The sequence below is a fragment of the Balaenoptera acutorostrata genome, chromosome 9 (genome assembly GCF_949987535.1).
Source record: "Balaenoptera acutorostrata chromosome 9, mBalAcu1.1, whole genome shotgun sequence".
NCBI lineage: Eukaryota > Metazoa > Chordata > Mammalia > Artiodactyla > Balaenopteridae > Balaenoptera > Balaenoptera acutorostrata.
This window is the reverse complement of record NC_080072.1, coordinates 23,712,101-23,727,140: the sequence shown is the minus strand read 5'-3', so window position 1 is coordinate 23,727,140 and position 15,040 is coordinate 23,712,101. Positions and strand designations below refer to the sequence as shown.

The window sequence follows — 15,040 nt, the reverse complement described above, 5'->3', positions numbered from 1 at the left end:
TAACAATTCCAGTAGAAGCGTCTGGCCTGCAGCACACTGCTCTTCTCATCCCAGCCTCAGCTCCACCCTGCACCCCTGTGAGAGGATTTGAAGCATTTATGTGGATGGTTCACTCCCTGTGTCCACAGACGTCTCCCTTCTCTGCAATACTCACTCCTCGGCCAACAGTGGGTCTTAAGAAGACACACCAGGGAGGTAGGGTTGCCAGATTTCGCAAATCAAAATACAGGATGCTGAGTTAAATTTCAGATAAACAATAAATAATGCAGTATTTGGGATATACTTATGCTAAAAAACGATTCAAATTTAACTGGACAGCCTCTGCTTTATTTGGCAGTCCTACTGGAGAAGGGGTGTAGACCTAGGTCCCCCTTAGGACCATTTGGGCAGGGAACTCCAAGGTGCGGAAACCCGGATGGATTTAGAATGGGGAGGGAGGGATCTGAGTGAGCATGGCCCCGTACAGTCATTGGAGGGCCAAGAGGGGCCCTCTTAGCCTCAAATCCAGGCAGGAGCCCAGCTGCATGAGTCTGAGGATGATACTGTCCTGCTTCTCTTGAAAAATTCTAAGATCTGGCAAGAGTTGCTATTGCCCCTGTCTGCCCCTCCCCCCCCCCACAATTTCCCAAGTGCTGCTGCTGGTCCAGACACCCCACTCTGAGGACCCCTGAGTTAGGGACTCTTACTACTGGTAGTAACACCCCCAGAGGTGTCTGTTAGTCCATCTGGGTCCTTCTCACAACTCGCTGTGTAAGTGTCTGTGTGAGACCTGCTTCCTCACTGGACAACGTGTTTGCGTGCCCACTGTGTTCAAGGGTGTGGAACTTTGCCTGCCTTTTTCTGTCTTGTAAAGTGAAAGGAGTCCTGGCGATGAAGCGAGGGCACAGATACATCTGAGATGATAGAAAGTCAGTGCCGAGTGCTGGGATGTGGTGCAAAGAATAGAAACTGTAGGACCTTGGGAAAAGTGGGGGGACCACTGTCATTGGAGCTGGTTGGGGAAGGCAATCAAGGAGTGGTTAAACTGAGCCTGTGAAGCATGGGTGTCGTGTATCTCTTGGGACTGGAGGGCAGGGGGATGTGGGGATGGCAAAACCACTCTTGCCCATGTTTCTGTAAAACCCTAAGGAGTTGCAGGAAGTGCAAAACTTCCTTAAACCTTGGTCAACCTTGAGGGGTGGGAAGCTATGTCGTCTTTGGGAGGAGACCCTAGTGATACCTCACCCCTACCAAGGTGATTTTTGTTGTGTGTTGTATGTATATGTGCAAAGGAGAGTCCAGGAAATGGGCCCTCCTTTCCCTTTCTGTTTTGGGAAACTTTAGGAGCTCTAAAATCAAATAGTTTAGGTTTGAGATCCAGCTCTACCTTGGGTAAATTCCTGTCACTCTGGGTGTAGGGTTTTTCATCTGTGGAGCGGGTTTTAGGGTAGTATCTATCTCAGAGGTGGTCGTGAGGATTAAATGTGCCATTTACGTCTAGGATATTGAGAATCAAGCCTAGCACATGGTCAGAGCTTAGTAAGGGTCCACTCTTACGATGATTAATTACTGTTTTTATTCTCTGCCCCCAGCCTACATGGTTGAACAAGTCCCCTTCTTCTACTTTCCCAGTGATTTTTCTTCCTATATTTCTTGCATTTGCAGAAGAGTCTAACAGGTCCTATATTTCCTTCTTTGCCTGGCATATGATAGGTGAGCAAGTATTGAATGGGTGAAGCTGAGGAAGCAGCCTTGGCTGCAGGGAAGTGCTGTTGATCTCCCCTCTCGTTTCTCCTCATCTTCCTCCTTCCTGACCACTAGCACACCACGGCCCCCACTCTACGTGTCTTGTATCATCTTTGGGTCATCTAGGCAGGTTGAGTCACACCTTATATGAAGTATAATTGATTTACAATATTAGTTTACAATGTTGTACAGCATAGTGATTCAATGTTTTTATAGATTATACTCCATTTAAAGTTATTGTAAAATATTGGGTATATTCCCTGTGCTGTACACTATATCCTTGTATCTTATTTATTTTATACCTAGTAGTTTGTACCTCTTCATCCCCTACCTCTGTGTTACCCCTGCCCTCTTCCCTCTCCCCACTGGTAACCACTACTTTGTTCTCTGTATCTATGAGTCCGTTTCTGTTCTGTTATATTCATTAGTTTGTTTTATTTTTTAGATTCCACATATAAGTGATAAGGTACAACATTTGTCTTTATCTGTCTGACTTATTTCACTAAGCGTAATACCCTCCAGTTTCATCCATGTTGTTACAAATGGCAAAATTTCATTCCTTTTTATGGCTGAGTAGTATTCCTTTGTGTGTGTGTGTGTGTGTGTGTGTGTGTGTGTGTGTGTATTTATATACACACACCACACCTTCTTTGTCCAGTGATTTGTCAATGAACATTTAGATTGTGTTCACGTCTTGGCTATTGTAAATAATGCTGCTATGAACATTGGGGTACATGGATCTTTTCGAATCAGCGAGTCACACCTTATCGTAAATGAAGCTTTTGTTCTGAAGGACAGGGGCCAAGGCTTTGACTGTTTGACAGCCCCCCTGGGCCTTGCAGACACCTCGTTCCCCCCAACCATCCATTTGTTTTGCTGGCCCCCATGTGGTTGGTGGCAGATCCTGCCAGCTCTCACCTCCCGACGCTGCTTCTTCTCTCACCTCCTGACGCTGCTGCCTCTCGCCTGCCAGGGCCAGGAGCTGACCATCCGCCAGATCTCCCTGCTGGGCTTCCGTGACCTGGTCCTGCTGAAGGTGAAGCTAGATGACTTGCTGCTGCTGGCCCAGCCCCAGCTGCCCTCGTCCATTGTCCAGATGTTGCTCATCCTGCAGGTGAGGCCGGGCGGAGACATCACCGCAGGTTGAGGGGGAAAGGGCCCTGTGCCCAGAGCACCCTGGCTCAGTTTAGTGTCCTTTAGTGTCATCGATCACGTTCCAGTTCATTTGCTGTGTGTCCACGGTGCACCGTCAGGGTCCCTGGCGCTGTGCTGGGTGCTGGGATCCCGGGGGGAGCAAGGGGAGCACTGTCCCGTCCTTCAGGGAGTAGACACCCTTCTCCCCCATCCGGTCATGTCAGGGAGCCTCGAGTTGTAAGTTACGACCAGAACCCACTGCATCCCAGCTCAAGCCAGACCAGGAACCCACAGGAAAGGTCCTCAGGGGCTACAGCCACAAGTGAGACCACGTCAGGCCACAAAGCTGCCAGCCTCTCTCCACTTACTGGTCTCTACTCATGTCTGGTCCACCTGGCTTCTCTCTGACGCTGCCTCTCCTGGCCCTCTTGGACTTGGTCTCTCTCTCTCTCTCTCTCTGCAGAGTTGCATTCAGTGCTTTGGTTTGCACCGACAAGCGTGGCATCCCACGGCTTGCATGTTTCCACCAAGAGATGACCCAGGTGGTTGCCTAGCATCTCTTAATCCCAATTCTAAATCAACGATAGGAAGATGAGCTAACCCTGGCTGGCTCCCGGCTACCTGCCAGGCATGGGCCAAGGGCTTAAAGTGTGTCGCTTTCTGAATCAAATAATCTAAACCTTACGAGCTGGACACTGTTGTCAGTGCCATCTTACAGATGAGGAGACTGAAACCCAGGAGGTTTATGTGTTTGCCTGAGGTCCCGCAGCACGAGGTAGTAAGATTTAGAACTGTGTACACTCAGGGGAAAGACTGATTGGCCCAGCTCGGGCCACATGACTCCCCTTTGCGCAATCGGCCGTGACCTTGAGTAGGATCACATAGAATACACATGGCCTCCGTGAGGCCAGTTCTATGGATAGGGGTGCACAATTCCACGAAACAAGGCTTGTGGCCTAAGGACATCCCCAAAAAGGTGGCTGCTGTGCCTCTCCGACCTCTGTACCGAGTTCAGATGCTCAGCTCTGAGCCCGTCCTCAGGGAAGACAGTTTCATTCTTGGTCAGGCTGGTGAAGATCCCTGGCTGCCGTCTCGGCAGGGGTGGAACGTCAGGCGTGGAACCCCTGATCTCTCCCTCCCCACCAGCTGCTGTTTTCTTCCGGTTCTCTAGCTGGGCCGTCCTTCTGGGCCTTCTCCCCCTTGCCTGAGGTCAGAGAGGAGGAAGAGTTACCCAACAGAACGAGAGGGGGTGTCATTGGCTAGAATACCAGGTCAAGTATTTCTATGAAAAGGAAGGAGAAGGAATGGGGATAGAAGAGTATGTGTATGCAGCTCAGGTCTGTGAAGCATAAAATAGGGCTTGGGTCCTGAAGAAGGAGTCTAGAAAAGGAGCCCTTTGGGATTCGGAGAGGAAGATGAGGAAAGGAAAGTTGGGCTTCCACACTTCCATTTCCATTTATATTCTGGGAAGTCGGGCAAGGAAACAGTCTCTGTTTTCCCATTTCACAGATGAGATGAAGGTTCAGAGAGGTTGGCAGACTAACTCAAGGTCACGTACTGATTTGTGAGAGAGCTGGATTTGTCACCCATTCCTCAGCTCTTGCTGTTTCTACCTTCCCACCTAGCCTTTCCCGGCTGCCACTGCCTCCCCTCCTGCAGTCTCCCAGGGTACTTGGAGCCGCCCCATGAGCTTCTGAGATGGTCTGTTTAACACAGGACATTTGACATCATTTCCCCGAGGGCCTCCTGGGACTGGTTCCCTGGTCCATGTTCTTCTACACTCTGGGAGCTAGGAAGCCAGAGGCGTGAGTGTGACAGTGACAAAGGCAGGTTTTTCCCCAGTCCAGGTCCAGCTCCTTGGGTGGCAGGGGCGGCAGCTTCTGGATCTGAATAGAACGTGCAGGCTGTACTACCCTGGGACCATTCCTGCTGCAGGAAGGTTAGGCCCCAGTAGTTAGAATTGCTCTGCTCTCTCCCTGGGCCCCTACTTTCCACAGCGCCATGAGATCTGGGGCTGGTTTTTCCCTGCCTAACTCATATGGAGAAAAGAGCCATTTCTCAGGCCATCTCTCCCTTTTCCAGTGCTTTTCCAAAATGTCCCTGAACAAAACCCCCCTCCCCAAAATATACAAGGGGTTCAAACTTTCCTGCTGTGGGCCATGAGCTCCTGTCCTTAGGCTGTCCAGGAAGAGGCTGAGCCAGAGGTTTTGACCACGGTGGAGATCTGGTTCCCCCTGGCAGGGGCAGACAGGTTTGAGACCATCCTAGAATGGTCCCTTCCTAGGGGACCTGCCAAGTCAAGCAGGTGTGCTCCCTGCCGGGCCGTCCCCCAGGGCCCCCAGTCTCAGCAGGGCCCCGTGCTTAGTTTAATTCTCTCCTGTCGCCGTCGGGAAACTCTTAAGAATTTTTGAACAAGGAACCCCACATTTTCCTCTTGCACTGGGCCTTGCAGATACGTAGCCGGTCCAGCAGCCAGGCCAAGGGCTGAGGGCAGCTGCCTCCTAGAGGGCTGTGTGCAAGTCAAGTTCTCAGCCCAGGGAGAAAACCATCCAGCTCCGAATCAATGCATTTGTTAGTTAAACATTTTCTTCCCACCTCCTTCCTCTTTTCCTTATTCTGTCATCCCTCTCTGTTTAGTGCTTAGGAATTGTAGAGGGGGAGAGGCTTAGGGAGAGAAGGCAGATGAGAAATATCAAGGCATAAAAAAATGAGAAAAAAAGTTTCCTCAGCTCTGAAACCCAACCGAGGTGGTTTTGGGGCTGAAACTGGTCCACTTTTGAGGCCGGGGGTGGGTCTCTGGGTGCATGAATAAGGCTCCCCTCTCCCTTCTACTGCCTGGAGGAGCCCCTTCCATTTGGGCAGATTTGTGTGTGAAGCATCTTATTTCCACTGCTGGCCTTTCCCAATGCTTCAGCTCCTGCTAAGCAGTATTGGAACCTGGGGGCGTGAAAAACCACCAAGTCGTCTCCCCTTCATCACCCCCTTCAAGCGCCAGGCAGCCCCATTCGCATTTTCTCTTCATTTCTTTTCCAAGCCCTTCCCAGCCCTAACTTCCAAGTCTTCTGCACCATAGCCCCCTCCTCAGCCTCCTCTGTGTTTCCTTAAGCTTCCCCCTCCCTCCCACTGCCCCCAGCCACCTCCTTCGCACGGTGATGGAGCTGACGAAGGACCACGTCAGCCAGTTTCCTTGGGGGCTTACCCCTCACCCAGCGATCTCCAGCCTGTAGGACTGGCCCTTCCCTCTTCATGGCCCAGCCTCCAAAACTCCAGTGCAATGGAGAGTTTTCGCTTTTCAAGTGAGGGTGGTATAAAATCTATTCCGTGTTGAGAATTTGATGGGACAACCCTTTGGGCTGAGCATAGGCCCCGCAGAGCCTTGTCTCTGCTCCCCTGCAGCCCCTCAACATGAGCACGTGGCTTCTAGGCCTTTTCAGCAAGAAATTGAATTCCCTTGGAGTCTGCTGGTTTTCTAGAAAACCTTGGTGACTTTCTGGCTTCTTTTAGCTCTGAGGACTCCTGTCGCGCTGGGCTTTAGAACTGATCCTTCATCTTGGTGCTAAATGGGTGTCTAGTTCCACAATGACACTCCCTTTCTTCTACTCTTCTGGACTTCTCCATATTCTGTCCCCCTTTCTTTTCTAGCTAATTAACAAGGGGCAGTAAGATGGGCTTGGAGCCAGACAGCTTGTGTTCCAGTCCCAGGTTTTTGCCACTTTCCAGCTGTGTTTCCCTGGGCAAGTTACATGAGCTTTCTGGGTCTTACTTCCCTCATGTGTAAAAGGCAGATGATGAGGGTTGTCGGGAGGCCCCTGTGCTCTGATACACGTGACGTGCTTATCTAAAGCGCCTGTGTGCCAGCTGTGAAACAGCCATTGTGACAGGGAGGGTGAGAGTGCTGTGGTTGGAGCCATTCAGACCTCAGCCCCGGAGCTGGGGTGGGGACAGTTCCCACGGGCCCGGCATCGGGGTGGGATCCAACTGCAGAGGCCACGGTGCTCTCCGTGCGCAGTGCCAATCACCGCCACCCACGACAAGGGCCTGAGGCTTCAGTCCTGGCTGTCCTTCATTTCAGCCACAAGGATGCGGCTGGGCATCGTGACTTTGACTGACCTTTGTCTCTCTTGGATGTTTATTTCCAGAGTGTTCACGAGCCCACAGGCCCAAGCGAGGGTTATTTGCAGCTGGAGGAGCTGGTGAAGCAGGTGGTTTCTCCTTTCCTCGGCATCAGCGAGGACTGCAGCGTCTCAGGCCCCACGTACACACTGGGTAAGGGGCACGGCTCTCAAGCCGCTAGGAGCCTCCGTGGCAATGGTACCAGCTATGTTTTACCGAGCCCCAATTACACCCCAAGCCCTTTGCTTCCCATGTGGGTCGTGCAAATCTCTGCATGTCCATCGCTCATGTTTCCCGCTGGCCTGTGTCTCGGTAACCTCCCCTCTTGGCAATTCCTCCCAAGGCGCTGTTACCACACCTCCGTGGTGGCGCTTGTTTGATCCGCATCTTTGATCGGTGGCTTTGATCTTTTTCGGTGTCTGCGATGTTAATTTTCCTGTATCTCATACCAGAAACTGCCTTACTGCACCCCATCCCCCCATGAGTGGAAAAACCACCAGTGATGAATTTCCCTGTGAAAGCAGCTCAGAATGTGAAACCAGCTCATTGTGTGTGTGGCTGGAGATAACACCTGCTGGCTTCCCACTACATTTATATAGTTACCGCCAGGGCCTTCACACCAAGGACAGGGGCTCCTGGACTGGGGGACAGATCCCGTTGTGGCCTTTTTCAGTGGCTGTAAAGCTAGCATTCAGGCTCTGTACTAGTCACCCTGGCGAATCTAGAGTTGAATTGGGTCTGTTCCTTAGCTCAGTGAGACCACAGCCTAGATGGGAAAATAGCTACAGAATATCATAAACGATATGGCTCAGTTACCCTCTGAAATGAAAATCCCCCAAATGCATGAACTTTTGGTCTGTGGTTCTACCTCCAGCATCCAGAATGGTGCCTGGCATACAGTAAACACTCAAAAAAAAAATACTTGTTAGATGGATGGGCGGCGTCTGTACCTGGGGCTGGGGTGACCAGCACCCACAGACAGGTGTAGAGGCGGAAAAGGATTCCCCAAATTTGGAACCTTTTGCCCCCTCTTCTTGCTTGAATGGAGGCCTAGCTGAGCTTCAAAGAAAAGGGGGGAGGAGCAGCCTCCAGCAGGCTTCCCGCCCCTTCCTGGGCCTCAGGACTGCAGGAAAAAGGCAGGGCCGGCCACAGTTTTCAGGGCCCCTTTATGCTTCTCTGGAGACACCAGTATAACTACAGCCACCACAGATCTGAGGGTGCTGGCCCGAGCCTGGACCTTCACACTCCCTCCTTCTCTCCCTCCCTCCCTCATTCCACCCGGCTGAAGGAAAACAGTTCCCTGCCCTCCCCGTGAGGAGGCCTGGGCGCCACCTTCCTGCTTTGTCCCGGCAACTGGCCCCCGAGTTTTTCGGGCAGATGTCAAGATGCCAGCGGGTTAGCCAGGCCATGGCACGGAGCCCGCCATCCACTGGGCCTAGAGCCGGGAACAAGAATAGATTTGGAAGTTTGTTCAGTGAGGACTTGCTCTAAGAAGGGATACCTTCAACTTTTCGGCTATAATAAGACTAAAACATACTTTCATCAAATTATAAACCAAAGGCCTGAGGTTTTATTCTTATACCAAGGACAATCCTTTGCTCTGGGGCGTTGTCACAGTAGGGGCAGAGAGGGAAGGAAATGACCTTCTTTTGATTATTTTTTTATTATATTATTATTTCAGCAAATGTATACTGAGACCCTGTCCCTGGCGCCTTGTGAGGTGCTGCAGGTATATCTGTGACAAAACTGACCCACCCCTGCCCTCTGGGACGCAGGGTCTGGTGAGGAAGTCACAAACAATAGATGATGACTCATCAGTGTACCAGTGCTCTGAGTGGGGAAGTCCAGGGCCCACGGCAGGAGGACTACACCTGGACTGGGAAATCAGGGAGGACTCCCTGGAGGAAGTGGTATCTGCAATGGGACCTGGAGGATGAATATAAGTTAGCTGAGTAAACGGGAAAGGAAGACTGTCCCAGGCAAAGGGAAGGATCTTTGGGAGGGTTTTGGAGTTGGGGGGAGGAGGGTGGGGAGCAGGAGGGTGAAGCATTGGAGGAACTGAGAAGGCCTTAGAGTTTCAGAGTGGCTGATGGCAGGGGAAGCCCCGGGACACAGACCACATCCTGGGCACTGTGCGGGTGGGCTGGATACCACCTTCCCACGCACAGCGGAGGCAAATGAAGGTCAAGGTCGCTTGGCTAGTGGAGACAGGCTTCCAAAGCCCCGAGCTGTTTGCACTTTACCAGCTTTTCCCCACACTCCGCCCGCACCCCACCCACCCCGTCAACTCCTAGGAGGTGACTGATTTCACTGAGGGACAGCAGAGGAGCTGGTCCTTCCCTCTCTGTTGTCGACTGAAAAATATATACAACCTAAAAGTTGAGAATTATGTTTTATCCAACGGACAAACTGAGGACTCACGTGCAGAAGACAGCCTCTCGAGAGCTCTGAGGGACTGTTCCAATGAGGTCAGGGAGGAGCCAGGATATGCAGAAGTCTTAGCAACAAAGACCAGGTAGTCGGAACATTGAAAGAATACTGTTAAAGGAAAACAGACATCTCACATCGGTGAATTTTGCGCTTTTCTGCATATGGGAAGATGCAAGAGTCTGGGCTCATTGAAATCATTCCTTTGATACCCACCTTAACTCTCTAGGGCCAGTATCCTGCTCTTCTCCATCCTGAATCCCCTCAGGGGGCAGCGTCTGTGGCTGATGGCTTGACGGCCACAACCCCTTTGCTTACTGACACGCAGGCAACATTCCTTGTCCACACACTCCTTAGCCCAAGAGATATCCGAGGCCGACATGTCATCCCAAACCCCTGGGTACCAGAAAGCTCACACGGCCACAAAGGTGCCCTTCCTTATCGAGGACACCCCTTTCTAGATAAAGAGTGGAGTCTCTGGGCCTCAGTCAGTTGGAGGCAATGACATTTCTCCTGCCTGTGGAAGAGGCAGCTGCCTGTTATGACGACCGGCTGAGGTAGAGACTGAGGAGATGGAGTGGACGTGAGAGATCCCTGGACCCTCGGGAGGGCTTTGCCACGTCCGCTCTGGGCCTGACTCGGTGGGAGGGGTCAAGGGCAGCTGGGACCGTCATCTCCACAGCCACCCCTTATCAAGTGCTCGTCACCTTCCAGGCCCTGAGCAAGGGCTTGGCATGTAATCATCCTCACGGACTGCTGTGAGGGTGCCTGCTCTCGTGACCTCAGACTCAGCATTGGTAAGAAACGTCCCCCGGGTCACATGGGGTAGGTGACCAGAGCCAGAGAAGTGGTTTTCCAGGGGGCTCCCCACTGCACCCACGTGCCCACACAGGTTGATCTGGGGACTCAAGGGCAGGCCCTCTTCCTACTGGCCAGGCCGATGGGTCTGAGAGTTAAGCCTCTCCCTGCAGATGTGCAAGGCTAGCTTCAGAGAGAAAAGATGAGTCCAAGGCCGTGATGGAGTGAGTGTGTGTGTGTGTGTGTGTGTGTGTGTGTGTGTGTGTCCTCCCTGCCAAAGCTGTTGCTTTTCTCGGGCAGATGGAGTGTGGGGATGAGGAGGAAGATAATGAAATCTTAAAAAAAACCAAGAAAACAAAAAAAAAACAGGCTGATTTGTCAGAGGCCAGGCCCGTGTTTCTACCTTTCTGGTTTCCCAAGTTTCCAGGCTGCTGCCCTGGCCTGGGTAGTGTGCGGTTTCTCCCACATGGAAGCCTGGCCTCCCACCCATGTCTCTCCATTGTGTCCTCCCTCAGGGGGAGGGCCCTTTTCCTCAACATACTGTAACTTGTCCCCGTGACCAGTAGGCATTCATGGGCTTTCAGGTGCTGGGGCCTGAAGAGGGACACCCACTGTGGACGTGGTGGGCAGGGATCACAATGCCTGCCTTATGGGGGCCGGTGAGGCCCGGCCAGCGAGCCTGGGAGATCAAAGGCCTGGGAACTGAGTCCCCAAGAAAGGACCGCCTCCTCCAGGCTTTGCTTCTCTCTGGGGGGTTGAAAGGAGCTGCCCTGGCTGGCTCCAGAGCAGGGGGATGAATGCCAGGGCTCAGCGGGGCGCCCGGGGAGTGAGGGGGGAACAAAGGCTCCCCTCGCCATACCCCATGTGACAGGCAGGAGGAGGCCTGGAAGTGGGTACAGGAGGTGGCAGGGCCCAGCCCCTCTCCCTGCTCCAAGGGCCCCCTTGCAGGGGAGGGACCAGTTTTTAGGCCCCAGAGGGAGATCCACAGCTTAGTCAGTCCCTTAATGGAAATTTCCTTCTCTGAGTGGCAGGGCCCAGCTTTCCCTGATGCAAATAAGGAAAAGAGGGGAAAGAGAGCAAGCAGCCGCAGTGTGGGGAGGCCACTATCAGCTCCAGGCCTACGCTTCAGTTTTAAGGCCTCCCAAGGGGCCCTAGCGGGGTCTGACCTCGCCGGGGACACAGCTTGGCGTATACTTGTCCTGGGGTTGGCTCTGGAATCTGGTGGGAGCTTCGTAAGGACACACTGTCTGCCCAGGGGACTCACACAGCCCAGCGGCCCCTGTGGTCTCGGCTGTGCCCACACCCAGTCTTGGGAGCCAAAACATTCCACCCAGAAAGCAGGAGGAAGAGCTGGAGGCCTCTCAGTCAGCGTCAGGGAACAGCCCTACGGAGAGAGGTGAGGCCAGCCGCAGAAGGAGCAGGGCCCTGGAAACCACAAGGGCTGGGCTTCAGCTGTGTGCCCTGGAGTAAGTTACTTAACGTCTCTGAGCTGCAGAGGGCCGAGCATAGAGGAGGAAGAAGACGCCCTGTCTCAGGGCAGGGCCCAGGCAGAGCTGCCACCTGCTGTATTATGGGCCCCAGATAGGATGGCCTGGGGCCTGTGGAATCACCCCAGGTGAGGAGTTGTGTGTGCCTCCCCTTCCCTTCTCTGGACCCCAGACCACATTCTGGCCCTTGCCATGGTGTGTAGCCATGGCCTGATTATTTGTTGGTCTCCGCCTTAGACCGGGAGCTCGTTGCATGTGGCTCACCTGTATCCCAGGCCTGGCACAGACCTCTCCTCCGAGGGAGGGAATCAATGAACTGCCAGCTGGGGTGCAGTCTTTCCATCCCTCTCAAAGGAGCAGGCCCATCTAGAAGGACCCCTCTTCATGACTCCTCCTCCTCTGAATCCCCAGAGTGCTCTGTCTGTAGCCCTGCCCTGCCACTTGACACTGATTTGCGTGCAGGCCTCCCAGAGGTCAGGAGCAAGGGCTGTGCTGTCAGCCTTGGGTTTGAATCCCGGTTTCATCACTAACCGTGACTGTAAAATGATTTAGCATCTCAACCTCAGGTTCCTTTTCTGCAGAATAGTTAGCAGGAGATCATGTCAGTGAAGCTTCTCCTTTTTTGCTACAGTGCAGAGTAGATGCTCAGTTAATGATTGCGCCTGAGACCCTACCCCTCTCCAACGCACACACCCGCTGCGCTCCAGCCCCTGTGCAGGCCCCATATCAGATTTACATTTCTCTTGCTGTCAGCAGTGTGCACAGCATCTTGCACGAAGTTCAAGATGTGTTTGCTGAAAGAGGGGGCAGATGTCATGGGGACCCCCTCCTCCAGGCTGGCCGCCCTCCCTCTGGCTCTGTCTCTCCGCATCAGCCCAGGTGGCCTCTCTTGTCAGTTTGCTGCCTGTTGAACCCTCCAGGGCCTTTGGGGTGCTGGACTAACGGTGTGAGAGAGATGGGCAATGCCCAAGTCCCCATCTGTGACACCTTGCTAGCTCGTTCTACTATGGAAATCATCAAATGAATTCTTTCCCCCAGAGCTTCTGTGTGTGTCCACCATGCACATCTGTCCCCCAGGTCCTCACCTCATCCCATGTCCTGGGCCTGGGCTTTGTCCTAGCTTTTTCCTCTTCCTGGATCTGCACGTAGTAAATGCTCACCAAACAGTCCAGCCCAGTCTCCTGCTAGGCTGGCTGTAGCACCACAACCTGGGTTTTGCCACTGCCAACCTAGAGTGTGCTTGCTTTTAACAGCAGCAGGAGGGAAATGAATTGTTTTCAAGGGCATTTTTTAAAGGATGGTTCTTTAATGAGGCCCCTGCTTCTTTGAACTCTTCCGGTGCTTCTGCTTTATAGTTATCGATTTTTGTGATCATAAAAGTAATACATGGTTATTGTAAAAATGTGGGAACATTATAGAAATGTGCAGCTTGGCACATTCGAGCACCCATGCTTCAGAGAGGACCTCTGCCGACGTCTGGCATTGATTCTTCTGTCCTGGTGGCTCTTTGGCATTCTGTCTCCTATTCATTCTTCCCCAGAGAAGGGGCTGATGACGCAGTCTCTGTCTGGCACTACTGGAGGCCGTGTTTGCTGTTACCTGACTTCAGAGAGTGGGCCGGCTCAAGGGCAGCGGCGGAGCCCTGAGAGGCAGTAGTGTGTAGTGGGGAACGTCTGGGCACTGCCATTTAGAGCCTCAGAGGGTTGGGCCAAGTCTCAGTCTTCCTCCTCCGAGCAATGGGGGTGATGAGAGCCGTGCTAGTGTTTCAGAGGGAGATTGGGACTCAACAGTGAGACGGCAGATGGGAACACACTCAGTAAGCTCTAAACTCTATGTATTATTATTTGGTTTTGAGAAATATCAGTAATTGCTGTTCGCAGCAAACAGCTCCCTTGGGGCTCTGAGCCAGTAGTCTCGGTGAACTTAGCCCTAAGGGTTGTCATTGTTTATACCTATGTGTGTGTGTGTATATATATATAGAGAGAGAGAGACACATGTATGTATATACATATGCACATATACATAAATACATATGTGCATATATGGACATGTAAAATCATCCAGTGATGGGAACTGCTGAGAGCTTTGCAGCTGGACATGGCAGCCTCACTGCGATGCCCATCTAGGAGCAGGTGCTGAGAGCATGTATCAGGGCCTCCAGATCCATGGGGAGAACTGAGAGTAAACTAGAGCAGCATGGGCTGAGTGTCCCCAAGGCCAGTGTGTGACCAGTGAGCACTGTCTGCTCTCCCTTTAGAGACTAGTTTCCCCCTCCCCCTCTGTGATCCTGTCAGGGGTGGTGGGAGCACCAGCGCGGTCAGCCCTTCTTCATTTCTCCTCACGGCATCCCCTGCTGAGAGAGGGATGTGTTAGGGGTCTTTGGGGTCCCAGGGATGAGGGAGCTGGGGAAAGCAGTGACACACGCAATGGGCTGGGCAGTTGGAAGGTTGGGAGACGTGTGCACTGGCAGGAAGGGGGCCAAAGAAAAGGAGAAAAGGCTTTGACCAGAACCCACCGTTCCTCAGCCTTCCATCCTCACCTCCTCTGCCTCGCTGGGATCTTTCTTCCAGTTCGTGATGCAGATGCAGTGCCTGAGCGGGAGAAGAGGACAGTGCCTGCAGAGGAGGCTTCCCTGGGACCTTGGGGATGCAGGCTTACCCTGGTCCCTACTCCGGCCACACTGTAGGTCTCTGGACTGGCCTCGTCCTTGTGAAGGCGGGAGATGAGAGGCCATCAGAACTGGGTGTTGCTGGTACACGTGCTTCCTCCTTTGGACTCTTCTCCCTGGATTTGAACCCCATGTACTTGGCTTGTCCTTCCCACGAGATGCTCAGTCTACTATCACTATGTGTACTTTGTATGGGCAGCTTGCAAGAGTGAGGTCTGGAGTGAGACAGACCTTGTTTGCATCCCAGCTTTACTACATTCTTTCTGTGTGAGCGTAGGCTAGTTACTACCTCTCTGATATTCATATTATCTCCCACTTTACAGATGAGAAAACGATCATAGCTTAGGTTCAGTTTAAGGAGGATTCAAAAGATAAAAGCATGTCGAGGTTGAGCATATTTTCTAGAATGTGGTGAGAATTCAAGAAGCAGCAGTTTTATAATAATTCCTGTCCAGCCCTCTCTCTGTCTTCCCCAGTGGGGCCATCCACGGAGCGTCACCCATTCTTTGGTGCTGTGAAAGGCTGGCTGAATCCAGAGTGTTGACTTGAACAGAACTCTGACCTGCTGGGAGCGTTGATAGTCCTGCTTCAGGACGATCTGGAGGACGTCCCACTGCCCTCGCTTTGATAGCCGAGCCCCCCCCTCCAGTTACCTGTTCCTCCGGACTTAAGCTTAGGAGGCCTTTTC

The 15,040-nt window shown here is 52.6% G+C and overlaps 1 protein-coding gene across 2 annotated transcripts in view; it reads left to right on the top strand.

Moving 5' to 3' along the window:
• PRR5L (proline rich 5 like) overlaps positions 1–15,040 on the top strand; it is an 80,450-nt gene that overhangs the window by 54,226 nt on the left and 11,184 nt on the right. For both annotated transcript variants that reach the window (XR_009009188.1, XM_007181084.3), the window contains exons 7-8: positions 2,699–2,839; positions 6,999–7,125. Coding sequence is in view for 1 of the 2 variants with exons in the window: in XM_007181084.3 (XP_007181146.2) it covers positions 2,699–2,839; positions 6,999–7,125 (268 nt within the window). In the remaining variant the exon portion in view is untranslated. The remainder of the gene's footprint in view (positions 1–2,698; positions 2,840–6,998; positions 7,126–15,040) is intronic.